This window comes from Gymnoscopelus microlampas (assembly GCF_963454915.1).
Source record: "Gymnoscopelus microlampas genome assembly, chromosome: 14".
Taxonomy (NCBI): domain Eukaryota; kingdom Metazoa; phylum Chordata; class Actinopteri; order Myctophiformes; family Myctophidae; genus Gymnoscopelus; species Gymnoscopelus microlampas.
In genome coordinates this window covers 19,403,267-19,419,089 of record NC_139951.1, presented here as the reverse complement: position 1 = coordinate 19,419,089, position 15,823 = coordinate 19,403,267, and the positions used below count along the sequence as shown (strand labels likewise).

Genomic DNA, 15,823 nt, shown 5'->3' with positions numbered 1-15,823 from the left:
TGCTCCATTTGGGAATGTCTGAGCTAGTACCAAAAGTCTATAAATAATAAGTACAGCAAGTACAATAAAAAGCATTGGCCAATATTACCAATCTTTTACCAGTGGATTAGTCTGCCGTCATTATTCATTTTTGTATTTATTTTACCCTCTGTAAATGCTTCACGGTGACTATTGGAAATCAAACATAATAAATAAAAGATATTTGCAATGATGTGTTACAGCACAATGGCATCTCATTGGACTGAGGAGAGAGGTTGATTCACCGCAAGGCTAATCACCAGTCTATTCTTTAGATCAGCGGTTCTCTAACATTTTCATGTCAAGGACCCACAATTAATATTTGGCCGCAGACCCCTATCGGAAAGTATTGGGTGCCAGGGCCCTCCATAAGAGAAGATGGTACACTTACAATTATACTTAAGGTCAAGTCTATAATGCATTATAATCACATTGATAATGCATTATAAGGCATTATAACACTCGTTATAAATGTTTATAATCATGTATGACAACTTATAACGTATTATAATAAGTGCTGGTCATAATAGTGCATCATTATAAGCCCAGACGAACAGAACATTATAACTACCATAACTTATATAAAGTTTCTTTGTTATAAGTGGTTATGCATAATTATAAACCTTTATAACCAGTGTTACAATGAAGCATTATAAGTGCATTGGAATGCATTATGATGCATTATAAGCGTGATTATAATGGATTATAGACACAACCTTTAATTTAAGTGTTACCTGGTAGTTATAATGTGCTGTTCCACTGAGTTTGTAATGCATTATGACCAGCACTTATAAATTGTATTATTATAAGTTATAATACTTCATAAACCTTGTTTTAAGTTGGTATGCATGATTATAAACATTTATAACGCATTATAGACCCGACCTTAATATAAAGTCTTACCGAGAAGATTTGTCAAGACTGGTAAAAAATCTTTCAAATTTAGTCGAAAAAAAGAATAGAGCTTAAAGGGATAGCTCAACCACCAAAATACTTTTCTTCTATCAATTACTCACCCATGAAGCATTGAATTCAAGTAGGTTATAATTTGTTTGTCGTATTCCTGATCCAACATTCCAATATTTGATGAATTGAAGTAAACAGGAGGCTAAGCTTAACAAGCGCAAAACTACATTTAAAACATTCACTTATAACCTCTGCAGTTGTTTTGGAGTTTATAAATTATTTTTGATATAGTTTTGCCTTGGCCTACTTCGATTCATCCAATATTGGAATATTGGATCACTAATGCGACAAAAAAAGAAGAGTAATTTTGGGGATGAACTGTACGTTTTTAAACTGTTCCTCACTTTGCTGGGAACCCCCTGGAACCCCCTCGAGAACCACTGCTTTAGATAGTGATTGACTGATTGGAGCATCCCTACTTAGTCCCAAATGAATGAGTCTTACTGCTAAAATCATCTTGGCAATCAGGATCAAACACAATGGAATGTATGTCACTCAGAGTTTGGTCATGGGTATGTGCAGGCTGTTCCACGGGCCCATCCATAGTTCTTCCTCATCCGACTGGGTTCTGTCGCTAGGAGTCGGACAATCCGTGGGTTCACTCACAACAACTTCAGCATCACCGCCATCGCTGCAGTCATCCACTATCGCCTCGCTCTCCTCCTCTTTCTCCTCCTGCTCTCTCTCCCCCTCCCCACTCTCTCGCTCCGGTGTGTCCTGTGGCTGCTCAATGTTGCTCTGTGCAGCTTTCAGCAGGTTCGATTTGGACGCTATGCTTTCGAGGCCCGTGTTATTGGTGCTGCTCGAACCTAAAGAGACACTGGAGGGCCGAGCATTGAACGTGTTCAGCGTCTTGTTGTTGTCCGTGTTGGAGAAGGAGGAGGTGGCGGTGGCGGATGCCGTCATTCCGAAGCCTTTGAAGCTACGCAAACTGTTGTGGCCGCCGACCGTGGCCGCTTTGGGGTTGTTCAGGGGGATACATTCTTCTTGCGTGGCAGCCATTTTGTCAAGTTTCTTAAAGTGCTTGGCCAGCCGTGAGCTGAGGATGGGGGAGTTGTGTTTGAGGTTGTTGTTGGTGGTGTGCGCGTGTGTGTGCGAGGGACCCGTGCCGGTCGCCGAGCGCCGGGTCCGGATGATGGAGCCGTTCTGGGCCACGTAGATGCTGCCGTTGGCGTTACTGTGGCTGTTGAGGTTGGAGGACAAGCGGTTCCGCTGGCCCTCTGCTGCGCTCTCCTCACCCGTGGAACTGGTCTCATACTCGCGGTCCAACACCAGCTTGATCCGACGTTTCCTATTGCCATACTGGTGGGAAGGAAGGGCATTCACACACACACACACACACACACACACACACACACACACACACACACACACACACACACACACACACACACACACACACACACACACACACACACACACACACACACACACACACACACACACACACGACTGATGACTGAATTGTTGTTACTGCATGTATATCATTAGCATACACCAAATCTCTAAACAAGAAATGTTTAAGCGTGCCGACAAAATCTGTTAAAAAATCTGTTAAAAATCTGTTAATTATTTTTCAAAGTTTCTCCCAAATGTTTTCAATAACATGTGATGTAAAGCTTGTATATCAGCCATTTTTAAAAAGCCAACGTATCACGTGGTTAACAATCATTTCAACCATTCCCCAATTTTACGAAAAGAGAACCCTGAAAAATTAAGCACTGCAACAAAACAAAATGAAACCCAAAGAGTGAAATACATATACAATAACTGACTAATGAACAGAAATAAGAGGAATACAACAGTGTAACAAAGAGTCAGAGCATAGAGGTAAAAAATGCTTATGTCTTCATTTGAAAGCATTTTTTCCATTGTCGCCAAAGCCTAATACTGTATCAGGCTTAAGTGATTGAGCTGCAACAGCAGTAGGAAGGACAGATGCTGACATGACAAGACAACTTTCCCATATTTATCACACAAAGAGCCACGCAATAGAGAGAAATGTAAGGTCACCAATTTTTTTCACATATAAAATATAAGAGAAATAGACACAAAGACAGCAGGGAGAGATGAGGTACGATGATGGAGAGGAAGTACGTTCTCAAAGAGGCTGAGAGAAGACATGCGAGCTGTGTAAACTCTTCTCTGTAAATAACACTGAGGGAGTGGGAGTGAGAGAGAGAGAGATTACAGTGATAAATCCACTCAGGTAATGAACTGCAAACCCAGTCCAGGCATTTTCTGGAAGATCTTACTTGGTGGGAGAGAATCTAGAAGACTAAGGCCTCATTCTGCATTTCAATCGGCTGACTTGTTTTCGGAATCTTCTTCGTCCTCCTCTGAAGTTTCCGAATTCTCCTCTTCCTCTTCATTATCTTCGGTGATGGGTGAAAGGCCCTCCTCTTCCTCAGAATCCTCCCCTTCCTCGCTATCTTCCTCTATGCTTTCTTGCGAGCCAGAGGAGCGAGAGTGTCTAGAAGTTTTGGGCCTTCCACTGACCGAGCTAGAACTGGACTTTCTAGAGCTGGAACTCTTTGAGTCTGAACCAGCGCTTTCTGAGGTAGTGGTACCGCCATCTTCCTCTAAGTTGGCACTGCTACTTTTCCTACTACCACTTTTACTACTTCTACTACCGCCACCACTGCTAGTACTATGACTGCTACTCTTCCTTCTAGATCGTTCTGTTCCTTCCTCACTCTCAGACGAAACCTCACTCCCCTCGCTGTCCGACCCCCCGTCGGACGTTCCCTCTTCCTGCTCCGTTTCGGATTCAGACTCTGTTGTGTTTTTCTCAGTTTCTGTGTCAGAGTTGGTTTTAGACTTGGCCTCTTCATCGGAATCCTCTGTGCTCTCTCCCTGAAGAGACGAGTTCGGACTACTTTGCTCCGAGAAGCTGAATTCTAAGGGAGAGTCTTTGTCACTCACTGCCGCTGACACACTCATGTCTCCAATGGATCCATGTCTACGCCTGCTTTCATCTCCCGAACCCCAGCTCTCTCCCTCTCTCCATCCCTCCTCTCCTGCGTCTCCCACCCTTGCAGGTCCGTGGAGCCTTCGGGTGAGGGAGATGACGCTGAGAGCCTGGCTGAGGCGCTGCTTGCCCGACGGCGGCCTCTTGGCTTCCAAGGAAGTCTGGAAGTAACTGCCGTCGATGACCACACCGCCATCCGAGGCGGCTGCTCGCCGAGAAGCGGCTGCTCCAGGGAGCTCTCCTCTGTCCTCTCTCCCTCTTCCTTCTCTTCCTCCGCCATATGTAACTCCACCATTCGGCATATCGCTTCTTTCACCTCTTCCCCTTGTTTCAATTTCTCTTTCACTTCTTCCCCTCGTTTCAATTTCTCGCTCACTTATTCCCCTCGTCTCCCATCCTCTTCCTCCTGTATCGTCCCTTCCTTTAAGTGTATTCTCTCCAACCCCTTCAGTGTCTGCTGTCCCTCCTTTCCCTCCTATTCTGTCTCCTGCCCCTTTCTCAATCCCTAATTCTTCTTTAGTCACCCCATTCCTGTCCTCCATCGGTCCCACTCTGTTATTCCAGGGTGGGTGGGCAGTAGCGGGCTGTGCGGCTGGTTTACTCCCAGAAGAGAACAGAGAACTCAGCTTCCTCACAGCGTTGAGTGCGGAGGCAGCTCTGGAACCCTGGGGCTCTGTATTAGTTGTCGTACCACCGTTTATTATTTGTTTTTTGTCATGATCTGTCGTAGGGGGTCCGGGGGTCTTGAGGGGGGCACCATGTGGGGGCTGGAGGTTGGCAGGGTGAGCTCTGCCCCCTCGAACTGGTCTCCTCCCGTGCCCCAGCACCTGTTGTCATGGTGATATTATTCCAAAGCCATGTCAACTAATGTATATATGCAAACATGACACATGTGAAGTATGGCAAACATGAAATAACACAACTGCAAAATGCTAAAATAATAATGAATAGATACATAAAAAGAGATATATAATGCATGACTATTGTTAATCATGTCTCCTCTCGTGTGATTAATTTGGGGGTTAATTCTCATGTGTTTCTCCTCTGAACCACATTATTATATTAAAATAAAAACTTGAGCTTGTGGATGTGCTATTTCAAACATTTTGATTTCATATCTATTTTTTTAACTTAATTTTGAATACAGGACATTTACATGTAACAGAGTATCTCTAAATTGTGGTATTGCTACTTTTACTTGAGTGAACATCTGAGTACGTCTTCCACCCCTGACTAACGGTATCCTTTTTCAATGCTAAGCTGCAGACACCCAGCTGTATCTTCCAGTCAATCACACTGGTCTCACTAGACGACTGCTTAGTCGAAGTGAAAGATTCAATTACTTTCTCCAGCTTAACTGCTAAAATTGAGATCCCAGTTACTGGACCTCAGCACATCTCCAGACAGATATCGACATATTTTGTAAAAGTTTTGTAAACGTTAGATCTGTTCTGAATTTAAAAGACATTGGGGCAATCATACAGTACAAGCCTTTATCTTCTCCCTGCACTGCCCTTTATATTTCTCAACCAAAATATTTTTAGAGCTCCAGATTGTGCAGGATGCAGCCGCTAGGCTAGATCCTACACTAAGTAAAAATGGAGTACTTTTTCCACCACTGTCCACCACTGCACACACACTTCTTCAGTGAAGCTTCTTGATTGTATTCTACTGCTGCTGTTGTGTGTGTTCATAGTGTTTACCTCTCCCTCAGAGTCCAGTGGACTGTAGTAATAACTGTTGTGTGTGTTCATAGTGTTTACCTCTCCCTCAGAGTCCTGTGGACTGTAGTAATAACTGTTGTGTGTGTTCATAGTGTTTACCTCTCCCTCAGAGTCCTGTGGACTGTAGTAATAACTGCCGTCATCGTCCACCACCACTTCTCCGTATTCATCGTACAGGCCTGCAGGAGAGATCAGCTTCCTACGGCTGCCGTACTGAGGAAGGTCATAGCTGCAGGCAGAAGGGTATATGAAAAAGGAGAGAGCGTTGATGAATAAAACATTGGCATTGGAATAAGACATGGGTGTTAAACTTGAGATTCTTTCTGACACACAAGACTCAGAAATTCTAATCCGTCTCCCTCTCTCTACTCTCACTGTCAGTCTGCCCTCGCTGCCTCTCTTGGATTCACCAGCAGAGGGCAGTGCAGTGCAACTAATGTACGGGGTTCCCAAACTTTTCAGCTCAAGACCCAAAAGATACTGTACATATGGTGTCTCCCCTGGAGGACCCACACTTACAAAGGTCCTATTTTCTTTTAAATGACACTGGCAGATCTACAAGTTCACAACGAAATTATTTTTTTATATTTTGAAAAGAATACACATATATGTCAACCCAAAACCCATTGTTTGAGAACCACTGGTATATAGTATCACCGCTGCGCTGAGCTTACGCCTCAAACTTGGCACAAAACTGCGTCATGGGCAGGGCCGGCATCACGTGGGGGCGTCGCCCCCCTCAACCGGACCATCTCGCCCCCTCAGTCAAGACTGCCATTTAAAAAAACACACCTTCTGTTACTATAATAGCGTGTCGGTATCAAGCCTTCCTCAGCGTGTTAAGAAAGTGGTCAGTGGTGTTGTGTGTACCGGGAGGGACTGATAGACAGACAGACATGACAAGGACTTCAGCTGCTGTCTGTAAATATACATAATACATTTTTTTTGATCTCACACGTGCTTCATGCGCGCACCCCCCTTACTTACGAATCCATATCAAGCTGTTACATTACTCATTTCTTTCTTTTGCAACAGTTAAGGGGACACTGAGAAGGATCTTAGCTTAGCTCATCCATTTCGGTATGATACGCTTCTAAAAATCCATAACACGGTCTTTAAAAACATGGAAAACAAAAGATTAAATCTTTGTTTTACACAGGGTTAAGAATGAGTGTAAATATGGATTTTTAGAAGCGTATCCTACACACACGCGAGTTTGTGTTGATGTTGCTCTAAACCACCAGCATCTGGGCCATTGTGTAATAACATGGCTGGCTGACTGATTATACTTATGTTAGACTGAGCGGAATTAGAGTTGAGTCTGTGTGTGTGTGTGTGTGTGTGTGTGTGTGTGTGTGTGTGTGTGTGTGTGTGTGTGTGTGTGTGTGTGTGTGTGTGTGTGTGTGTGTGTGTGTGTGTGTGTGTGTGTGTGTGTGTGTGTGTGTGTGTTTGTGTGTGTGTGTGTGTGTGTGTGTGTGTGTGTGTGTGTGTGTGTGTGTGTGTGTGTGCGTGTGTGTGTATCCGTTAAGTGTGGAAAAGACAGATACAAGGATGACTATGTACATGTGAGAGGGAGACAGAATGATAAAAATTACACAATGCATCACAGATGGCAGAGTAGGTGCTCTCTCTCTCTGTCTCTTTCTCTTACTCACACAGAAGCACACTTGAGCTGTGATTTGTCTTACTCTTTGGAGGCCGTTTGAAGCTCTGTGATGCTTTTATGTAGCGTGTCTGTCTGTGTGCACGTGCGCGTGTGTGCAAGATATTGCAGTTTCTTATGAGATGGCTTGACAGACAGACAGACAGACAGACAGACAGACAGACAGACAGACAGACAGACAGACAGACACAGACAGACAGACAGACGCACACAACCCTCCAACACTCTGTGATGACAGGCCAATCACATTTTCAACCCAAAAAGGAAGCTTGAACCTTGAAATTGACTTTTGTGAACTTCTTATGAACTTGTGCAGTTTGAAAGTAACAGCAAAGTAAGATGGTGCAGACCAGAAGCATCTGCTATATCGTCGCTGCCGGGCGGAAACCTCATATCTCCACAACTTTAAATGTTTTTTCCGTAAGTTTATGCCCTACTTCATCATACTACAGTCATACTGCCATGATACTGACCATGCTAGTGACCATGACACTGGCATGATACTGACTAAGATACAAAAACATATTTTGATGAAGATCTGTGCGTGATCAAAACGTTGAATCTAGCAATAAATAGTGGAGCTTATTTTGCCAGTGTGTGGACATGATACTGACATGAGTGCAGTGTCACACAAAAGTAGCACAAACAGCCGATCTACAAGCTCACAACGTGGTGCCATACGACGCGTTGTGACCTTGTAGATCTGTTGTTTTTGCTATTTTCAAAAGATTAAAAAGTGAAAGTGTGTCTGTGGCTTTTATAAAGATTGACCAAATGAAAAGAATTAACAAGAGCTTGTGACTAAATAATAACCACATTGGATCCATAGGAACATAGGTATTTCTTTCTCCATTTCCTGAAAAGTTACTGTTTGGGACATATAAGGTTTCCACCTATTAGAGACGATTATGAAGCTTAAGCTGGAATGTGGATTTAACTGGAAGGACCAGGCTGCTCTATGGACATGTCAGCATGTTTCAAATAGTCCCAGGGTCTATTTCCAGAGCAGTGGTTCTCACAGTGGTGAGACTGTACTTAAAGGACGACGTCACCCATTTTCAACTTATCATCATATAATTGGTCCTCACTAATGCTCATGATAAAATTGTAAAAAAAAAAGTCTACTCGATCTGTTTCTCATAGGAGGGCTGTGGACACTCCAGAAACCCGCCTACCAGTGACATCATCGTTAGGCACGATGTTTTGGGGCGTTTCTGTCTTTATTATGGATAGTTAGGAAAGGAAAAGAGAGAGACAGGGAGTGGTATGCAGCAAAGGCCATCGGATTCGGGAATCGAACCTGTGACTTGCCGTTAGGACACAATAGAGCCTATTTGTGATGTGTGCCTTAACCATTAGGCCAACAGCGCCCCACCTTGATATTCTGATTTGCCCTTTGGCGTGACTTGGTAACGGACTCATGAGCTTTGTCCAGTCTTGATCACCAAGGCATACTCCCTAATACATGATGTGATTGTGTAAAAAGTGGTACAGAACGCATGCAACCAATACGCTCATGCTCAGTGGTCTCCCTATATCCATTCAGTAGGGCAATGCACACACAAATATGTAATTCACAGCATCTGGCATCAGTGTATATCCAAAATAAAAGTTGCAGAGCAACTGTGGCAGATTTAGCCCTCAGCCAGTGCTTGTTACATCACCATGGAGCCTCAGAACTGAAATGACCTTCCTCTCTCACTCCAAGAGAAGTTGAAAGGAAGAATCTCACTACACTGATGCAGCATACTGTACTGTACACTGTAAACACCTGAGTGTTACGGGTCCATTTGGTTCAGGATTTTACAGACTGGCTTTGGTTTAGCTTTGGGAAGAGCACCCACTTGTTAATTTGAAATATCACCACAGAAGTTAAATCTCAAATAAAACAATAAGCAGACATAAACATCTCATGAGCGTGTGTGTACACAGACAAGACGGTATGAACACACGCATGATGGCATTCAGTCGACAGCCGCGCACACACACACGCGCACACGCACACACACACACGCGTGTAAGCAGACTAACCCGGGTTCATAGTTGTAGTAATCTTGTGTGTAGTAATCCTGGCCGGGGTCGATGCCTGACTCCATAGACAACTCCTGTTAGATTTATAGACAGTTGTTAGCAATGACACACACACACACACACACACACACACACACACACACACACACACACACACACACACACACACACACACACACACACACACACACACACACACACACACACACACACACACACACACACACACACACACACACGCGCACACAAATTCATACGCATAAACACATATTATACTGTGTTCACAGTTCACACACACACATGCATGCTCACACAGTGCACACAGCCCTCTAGTGCCTAGAGAAGTGTTCAGGCAAACATCAAAGAGACAGAGACACAGAGAGAGAGAGAGAATACCTCTGGTCTGAGGAGAGAAGGTCTGAGAAGTTGCTGTGTCTACCAGAGAGACAAATGGGGGAATGACAGATGATGAAAGACAGAGAGAGAGAGATCAATATCATGGGATATTGAGCAAGACAAGACAAACAAGTTGAAGAGCCCTTCCTCTCTTAATATGATTCGCTTGGATGGCAGTGAAGCCTATGGTTATAAAGTCGATGCGAGTTATTGGCAAACTTGACGTGCTAGCAAAAACAAATTGTACAACCAGCTGCATTTTATTTGATACATTTTGACTAATGTACATCTGATATTTTCGCCCTCTTTTATACATTTGCTTTCGTTTCAAAATGAACATAATATAGCTGTGTTTGAAAGAGACTTTTCAGACGTTTTCAGGGATTTGACTCACAGTTCATTATCAATGGGGTGACTCTACAATACACTATGTTACTGTACATTCATGATGTCAAACCCTACAGTATGCTACTGCAGTGGTTCACAACCTTTTCTGGATGACCCATCTGACCACTTAACACGGCAGCTAGTCTTCCGGCTGCCGTGTTAACACATCGACTGCCTAGATCGAGTTAACTCGATAATAGTAATCCAGCGCTCGACTGCCTAGATCGAGTTATCTCGATATTAGGTATTTTCATTGGTTTCATCTGTGATCGCGCGGGTCTGTTTACTTTTCATCATCACTTTCGTTTTCCGCCTACGTCACACTCACCCGAAGCCGGATGTAAAAAAAAAAATTCGTTTCCGGGTCACATCGTTTTTCTCCGGTCATTTTCGTCCAGAATAGAGAAAACCCCTTTTTTGGACACGCTATAAAATACAAAGGGAAAGCTCCCCTTTTATTTTCTTTGGTCCGGGTGACGATCAGGCATCGTCGTCGTGTATCACATCGTATCACAAGCCGATCAGAGATTGTCGAAGACAATCACATCCGGTTCATGTTGTTTTGACTGTTTGAGCCTGGAGGGAGGGGGGGGGCGAGTCAGCGAGTCATCGAGGGTGTCATTTTGCTGCGCTCTGCTGGTCGATCGTCGTATGTGTTCAAAACCATGGCCTGAGAAACTTAAATGCATTTAAATGCAGAAAATAGAGAAAACAAAAAAACACGCAAATCGCTGGCAGCCAAGGGGGTAAATTTGGAATAAACTCTGGCAGTCAATGTGTTAAGTGGTCAGATAGATGGGTGGGCTGCGTGTATTTCCAGAGCATTTTCAGAGCATGTTATACATAAACGATCGATTGTGATCAATGGAATTTAAAGTACTATTTATCGGTATCACAATGAAAACTACATTTTCAAGGTTTTGAAAGAAAAAACATCATGATTGCTTTTTGTTAATATATTCATTTGTTATGTTATATTATGATTAAAATCTTAGTGTTTCGCTTTCGGTTGAATTACTGAAAGGTTAACTCAAAGCATTTTATCAAAACTTCAGTATTGTTTTGTGTGTTAGATGACACAGCCCACAGGTTGAGAACCTCTGTGCTACTGTACATGATCCTTCACGATTTCCAACTGAATGAAGAATAGAGTGTATAGAATGTGTCAACCCCATGCCCTGAGGAGGAAGCTGGGATATGTTAGTACAGAAAACAAGAACAGAAGATCAACAAGACAAGTGTAAATGAAAAGAAATGTAGAAAACACATGCAAAGGCACAGTCCAATCAAAGGGGGAGTCTTACCTCATGCTGCCCATACCCACGCCTGGGAGGGAGGGAGGGAGAGAGAGAGAGAGAGAGAGAGAGAGAGAGAGAGAGAGAGAGAGAGAGAGAGAGAGAACGAGCAGTGAACAACATTGCCAAGGAAGCCGTCATAGAAACCAATCTCCGTGATGTACGGTAGAAGTGTTTGATGCATATCAGCAATTCACTCACTGTTATGTGTGTTTACTTACTGCACAGGACATTGGACTTCTAAATCAAAAGCCAAATGGAAGCAGCTATCTGTAACATTTAGTCCTTAAGAAGGCAGAGCAACACACACCAGCACCTGCCCCGCACCCTACCTTCTATCCCGCCAAAGGTGAGGTGGGGTGAGCACGAGAGTGTGCATGAAGTGCAATTCGTCGCACTTGTTTTGTTTGTCCAAAATCGTTCGTTTTTTTTATCATAATTGTAATAAACAATTAAAACTGTGAAAATAGCTGCTTTTTCTAATATCCATAAGTTCACAACGCGTCGCACCTCAGTGCGTTGTGGGCTTGTAGATCGGCTATTTTCCTTACTTTTGTGCCACACTCTTGTACGATGAATAGGGCATTAATTTACAGAAAAAAACATAGGAGGTTGAAATATGGAGATACAAGGTTTCTGCCCAACACCAACGACTTGTGTGATTTTATGTTTTAGAAACGAGGGGAGATAAACATTTACATTCACCAATAAAGGAAAGAACACGGAAATCAAGGTAACCTCAGGCAGGACAGAAAAATCATAGCCTGGCATGGCTACTAGACTAGCTAATGATTTCGCTCTGGCAGACTTCGTCTGGTTTCCAGTTTAGAAAAATCATAAACAGAAAGAAGAAAAACTATGATCACACACTTGTGAATCACTCTGGATAAGAGCGTCTGCTAAATGCCTAAATTGTGAATTATAATTGTAAACTGTAAAAAACAAGAAAACAGGGAAAATGCCCTGTGTTGATGTGCGCAACGTATTGTTGTGTGAAACCAAGGTAATGAGTCGACCAAATGAAGATGTATCACTGAACAATAAATGGTGACTTTCAGAGGACGCTTCATATTTCCCCCTTCTCTCTCTTTTTTTTAAATTCATTACACACACGCACACGCACACACACACACACACACACACACACACACACACGTACGTCACACCATTTGAGCATCTCATTAAATTAGGTAATTAAAATATGAGACTATGAGACAGATCCAGAAACATGCACGAGTGAGATTCTTTGATTAGGACGCAGGCTTCAAATGAGCAACACAATCCACTAACATGAAGCCAAGGATGAATGGACCTAAAAATGGATAGACGGAGTGATGAATGAGAGAAGAGATGGAGGGGAAGATGTATGTATGATGGATGGATGAATGAAGAGAGCGTGCTATGGAAGGATGGTTGAGTGGCTAGACGGATGAAGTGATAGAAGGAAGGAAAATGGATGCATGGATCACCAGGTGGTGAGGAGGACAGACGGGGGAATGAATGATTATTTTATTTTCGAAAGTGGCGGCCACCAGGTGGCCCCCTGGTAAAAGAATGAATACAATAATTATACAAATTTGTGTGTGTGTGAGTGTGTGTGTACTGAAATTCAATTCCTAAGATTATTGTGCCTTTTTAACCACTTTCAGCCACCTATGGGCATGTCACCATGTCATTATTGTCAAAAGTTTCAAAAATAACTAAATTAGCCAGTTATTTGTGCTATTTTCATATTTTTTTCAAGAGGCCATTTTACAAAAGGGGGGCAGCAGCCAGATAGCCTGACACTCAGCCTGAATTTTCATTTTGTTTCACTCCATTATTCAGTCTGAAAGCCCGATTTCTGAGATGGGGGCGTGGCCAAAGTGGGACTCCACTATGAACCAACGCGATTGGTTCATACCGGATTATCCTGATCCCGATTTGTCGTACAGATTTTCAACCGAGAAACACCCGCCTTCGACAGCGTCACCAGACCCTGAATGCGAAGCAAAGGATTCAGGGGGTGGAGCCAGGCTAGCAGCCAGAGGCTGTGTATATACACACAAAGTGTGTTAAAAAGTCAGTGAAGTCCAAAGTCTTTAGAGAGAGCCTTCATATCAGCGCAGTGATATGATTGGTTTTCAAAGCAGAGGGCGTAGGTTAGTGGCCATTCTCATCTCTGTTCTAACAACTACCTTGCATTTAGACGTCCCCAGACTATCAGTAGGCGGAGATCTCTAAATGTCTGGGTGCGGGGCAGTTTGTGTGTCTATTACTGTGTGAATATCACTATCTCTGTGTCCTTGTTGCTCTGACAGACAAGCCATATTATTAGCTTTTCTCTAGACGAACGAACACACACACACACACACACACACACACACACACACACACACACACACACACACACACACACACACACACACACACACACACACACACACACACACACACACACACACACACACACACACACACACACACACACACACACACACACACACACACACACACACACGACATGATTCACTGTCAGTCTGTCACTCTATCCCCTCTTCCTGTCTAGCAGTGTGTAATTTGATGTGCTCGTGTGTGTGTGCGCGTGCGTGCGTGCGAGACGGTTATATTATTAGCTCCTCCGTAGAGGATGGACTCCCTCTAATAAAACTGTGACATATACCCTCTTTTACTGTGTCGTCCCCCTAGTCTCTCTACTTGTCTCTCACTCCCTTCATCTCCCTGCTCTTTGACTCTACTCACCTTTCCTGGCCCCTTGTCTTGTTCACTCACTTCATCTCCCTTGTCCTTCTCTCTCCCTCTCTCCTTCTTTCTGTCCGTCTCCTTCTCTTTGCTCTCTCACTGAACCTAGTAGACAGCGGTTTCGTTTTGCTTCTTTGTGGTTTGGATGGTTGACTCTATTTCCAAACTCAATTCTCGTCAGTGGCTTTTGGTGTTGATGTTTCAGGTTCAATAATCGTTGTCTTTTCTAAAGCTAAGCCGGGATCAAGGGTTGGTTTGGGGGCATGGTGACGTAAAGTGGAGTGTTTGTAGTCCATTTGGTCCTTTATGAACTGTCTTACCAGCACCAGACTGCTAAGTGGTGAGTTTGGACTATGACTTCCTAAAATGAAGCAAAGTGACTTTATGGGGGCACTTGACGTTATTTTGTCGCTCTCGGGCAGAAACCTCTCATCTCCGTATTTTAACTTTTTGTGTTTTTCCGTAAATGAATGCCCTACTTGATCATACTATAGATTTAGAAGCTCAAAACACGGCGCGAAGAAACGCGTTTTGAGCTAGCTAGTCGATAGCTTTTGCTATAAAGTAACAGTTTTGAACATAAAGATGTCTCCACCCGACACAGACGATTTACAATGCCCCCCATAGGATGGTCTGCGATGGTCTGTGTTTTCCCAGTCATCTCTCCTCCTACTCTCTATTCATCTACAGCTCCATTTCAAATTCAGTCCGCTGCATTTTCATCTACAGAACCGTGTTGCTCTCCTATTTCTCTGCCCTCCAGAACAAGGTGCCTGTTGAACTGCCAGAGCCCAGGAGGAAGGAAGAGGAAATGAGACCAATAGAAAGTCTAACACATGCACTGTGTGCATGTGATAGAGAGATGGTTAGAGAGAGAGAGAGAGAATAAAAGAGAATGAAAGAGAGAATGAAAGAGAGAATGAAAGAGAGAGAGAGAGAGAGATGCAATATGCAACCAGTGAGGTTGACAAATAATCTTAATAGAACATTTCTTAGCCAGTGACCTGAAACAGCCTGTTTATGTGTGCAGCCTCAAAGGCATGTGCGCGCCTTTGCTTGCATGTTGTGTGTGTGTGTGTGTGTGTGTGTGTGTGTGTGTGTGTGTGTGTGTGTGTGTGTGCACACGTGCAGTACTTGCACATTAGCGGTATTATTAAGGCCTTTCATAATATCACAGCCAGAAGGCATTTCATTTTGGGTTATGGGTTATGATACGCTCTGCCACTGATATGACCATTTGATTGTGTTTGTGTGTACGTTTACGTGTGTGTGCGTGCGTGTGTGTCTGTGTGTGTGTGTGTGTGTGTGTACACGTATACCATGGAAATCCTCATAACATCCGCATTTGATCAATTTGATGTGCTTTCTGGCTCACTCTCACCCCAAAGCCATGTCTGCTATTGCTAACATCACAGCAGGATCAATTCCACCGCAGATAAAAAACTATCAGAGTGTGTGTGTGTGTGTGTGTGTGTGTGTGTGTGTGTGTGTGTGTGTGTGTGTGTGTGTGTGTGTGTGTGTGTGTGTGTACATGTGTGTGGATATGTGTGTGTGTATATATGCATGAGTGTGGTGTCAATTTGTTCCATTTACTCAAGACACAAGGCCATCAGTGTCACCCAGTAGGTGC

At 43.5% G+C, this 15,823-nt stretch overlaps 1 protein-coding gene across 1 annotated transcript in view; it reads right to left on the bottom strand.

Annotated features, from left to right (window-relative positions):
- Positions 1 to 1,109: 1,109 nt before the first annotated feature.
- Positions 1,110 to 15,823, bottom strand: part of LOC311059872 (protocadherin-15-like) — a 240,989-nt gene continuing 226,275 nt past the window's right edge. The window contains exons 36-40 of the mRNA XM_084077970.1: positions 11,461 to 11,482; positions 9,770 to 9,808; positions 9,374 to 9,447; positions 5,779 to 5,908; positions 1,110 to 2,286 (exon numbers count right to left, since the gene is read on the bottom strand). Of these exons, the coding sequence (XP_083934096.1) occupies positions 1,480 to 2,286; positions 5,779 to 5,908; positions 9,374 to 9,447; positions 9,770 to 9,808; positions 11,461 to 11,482 (1,072 nt within the window). The 3' untranslated portion in view covers positions 1,110 to 1,479. The remainder of the gene's footprint in view (positions 2,287 to 5,778; positions 5,909 to 9,373; positions 9,448 to 9,769; positions 9,809 to 11,460; positions 11,483 to 15,823) is intronic.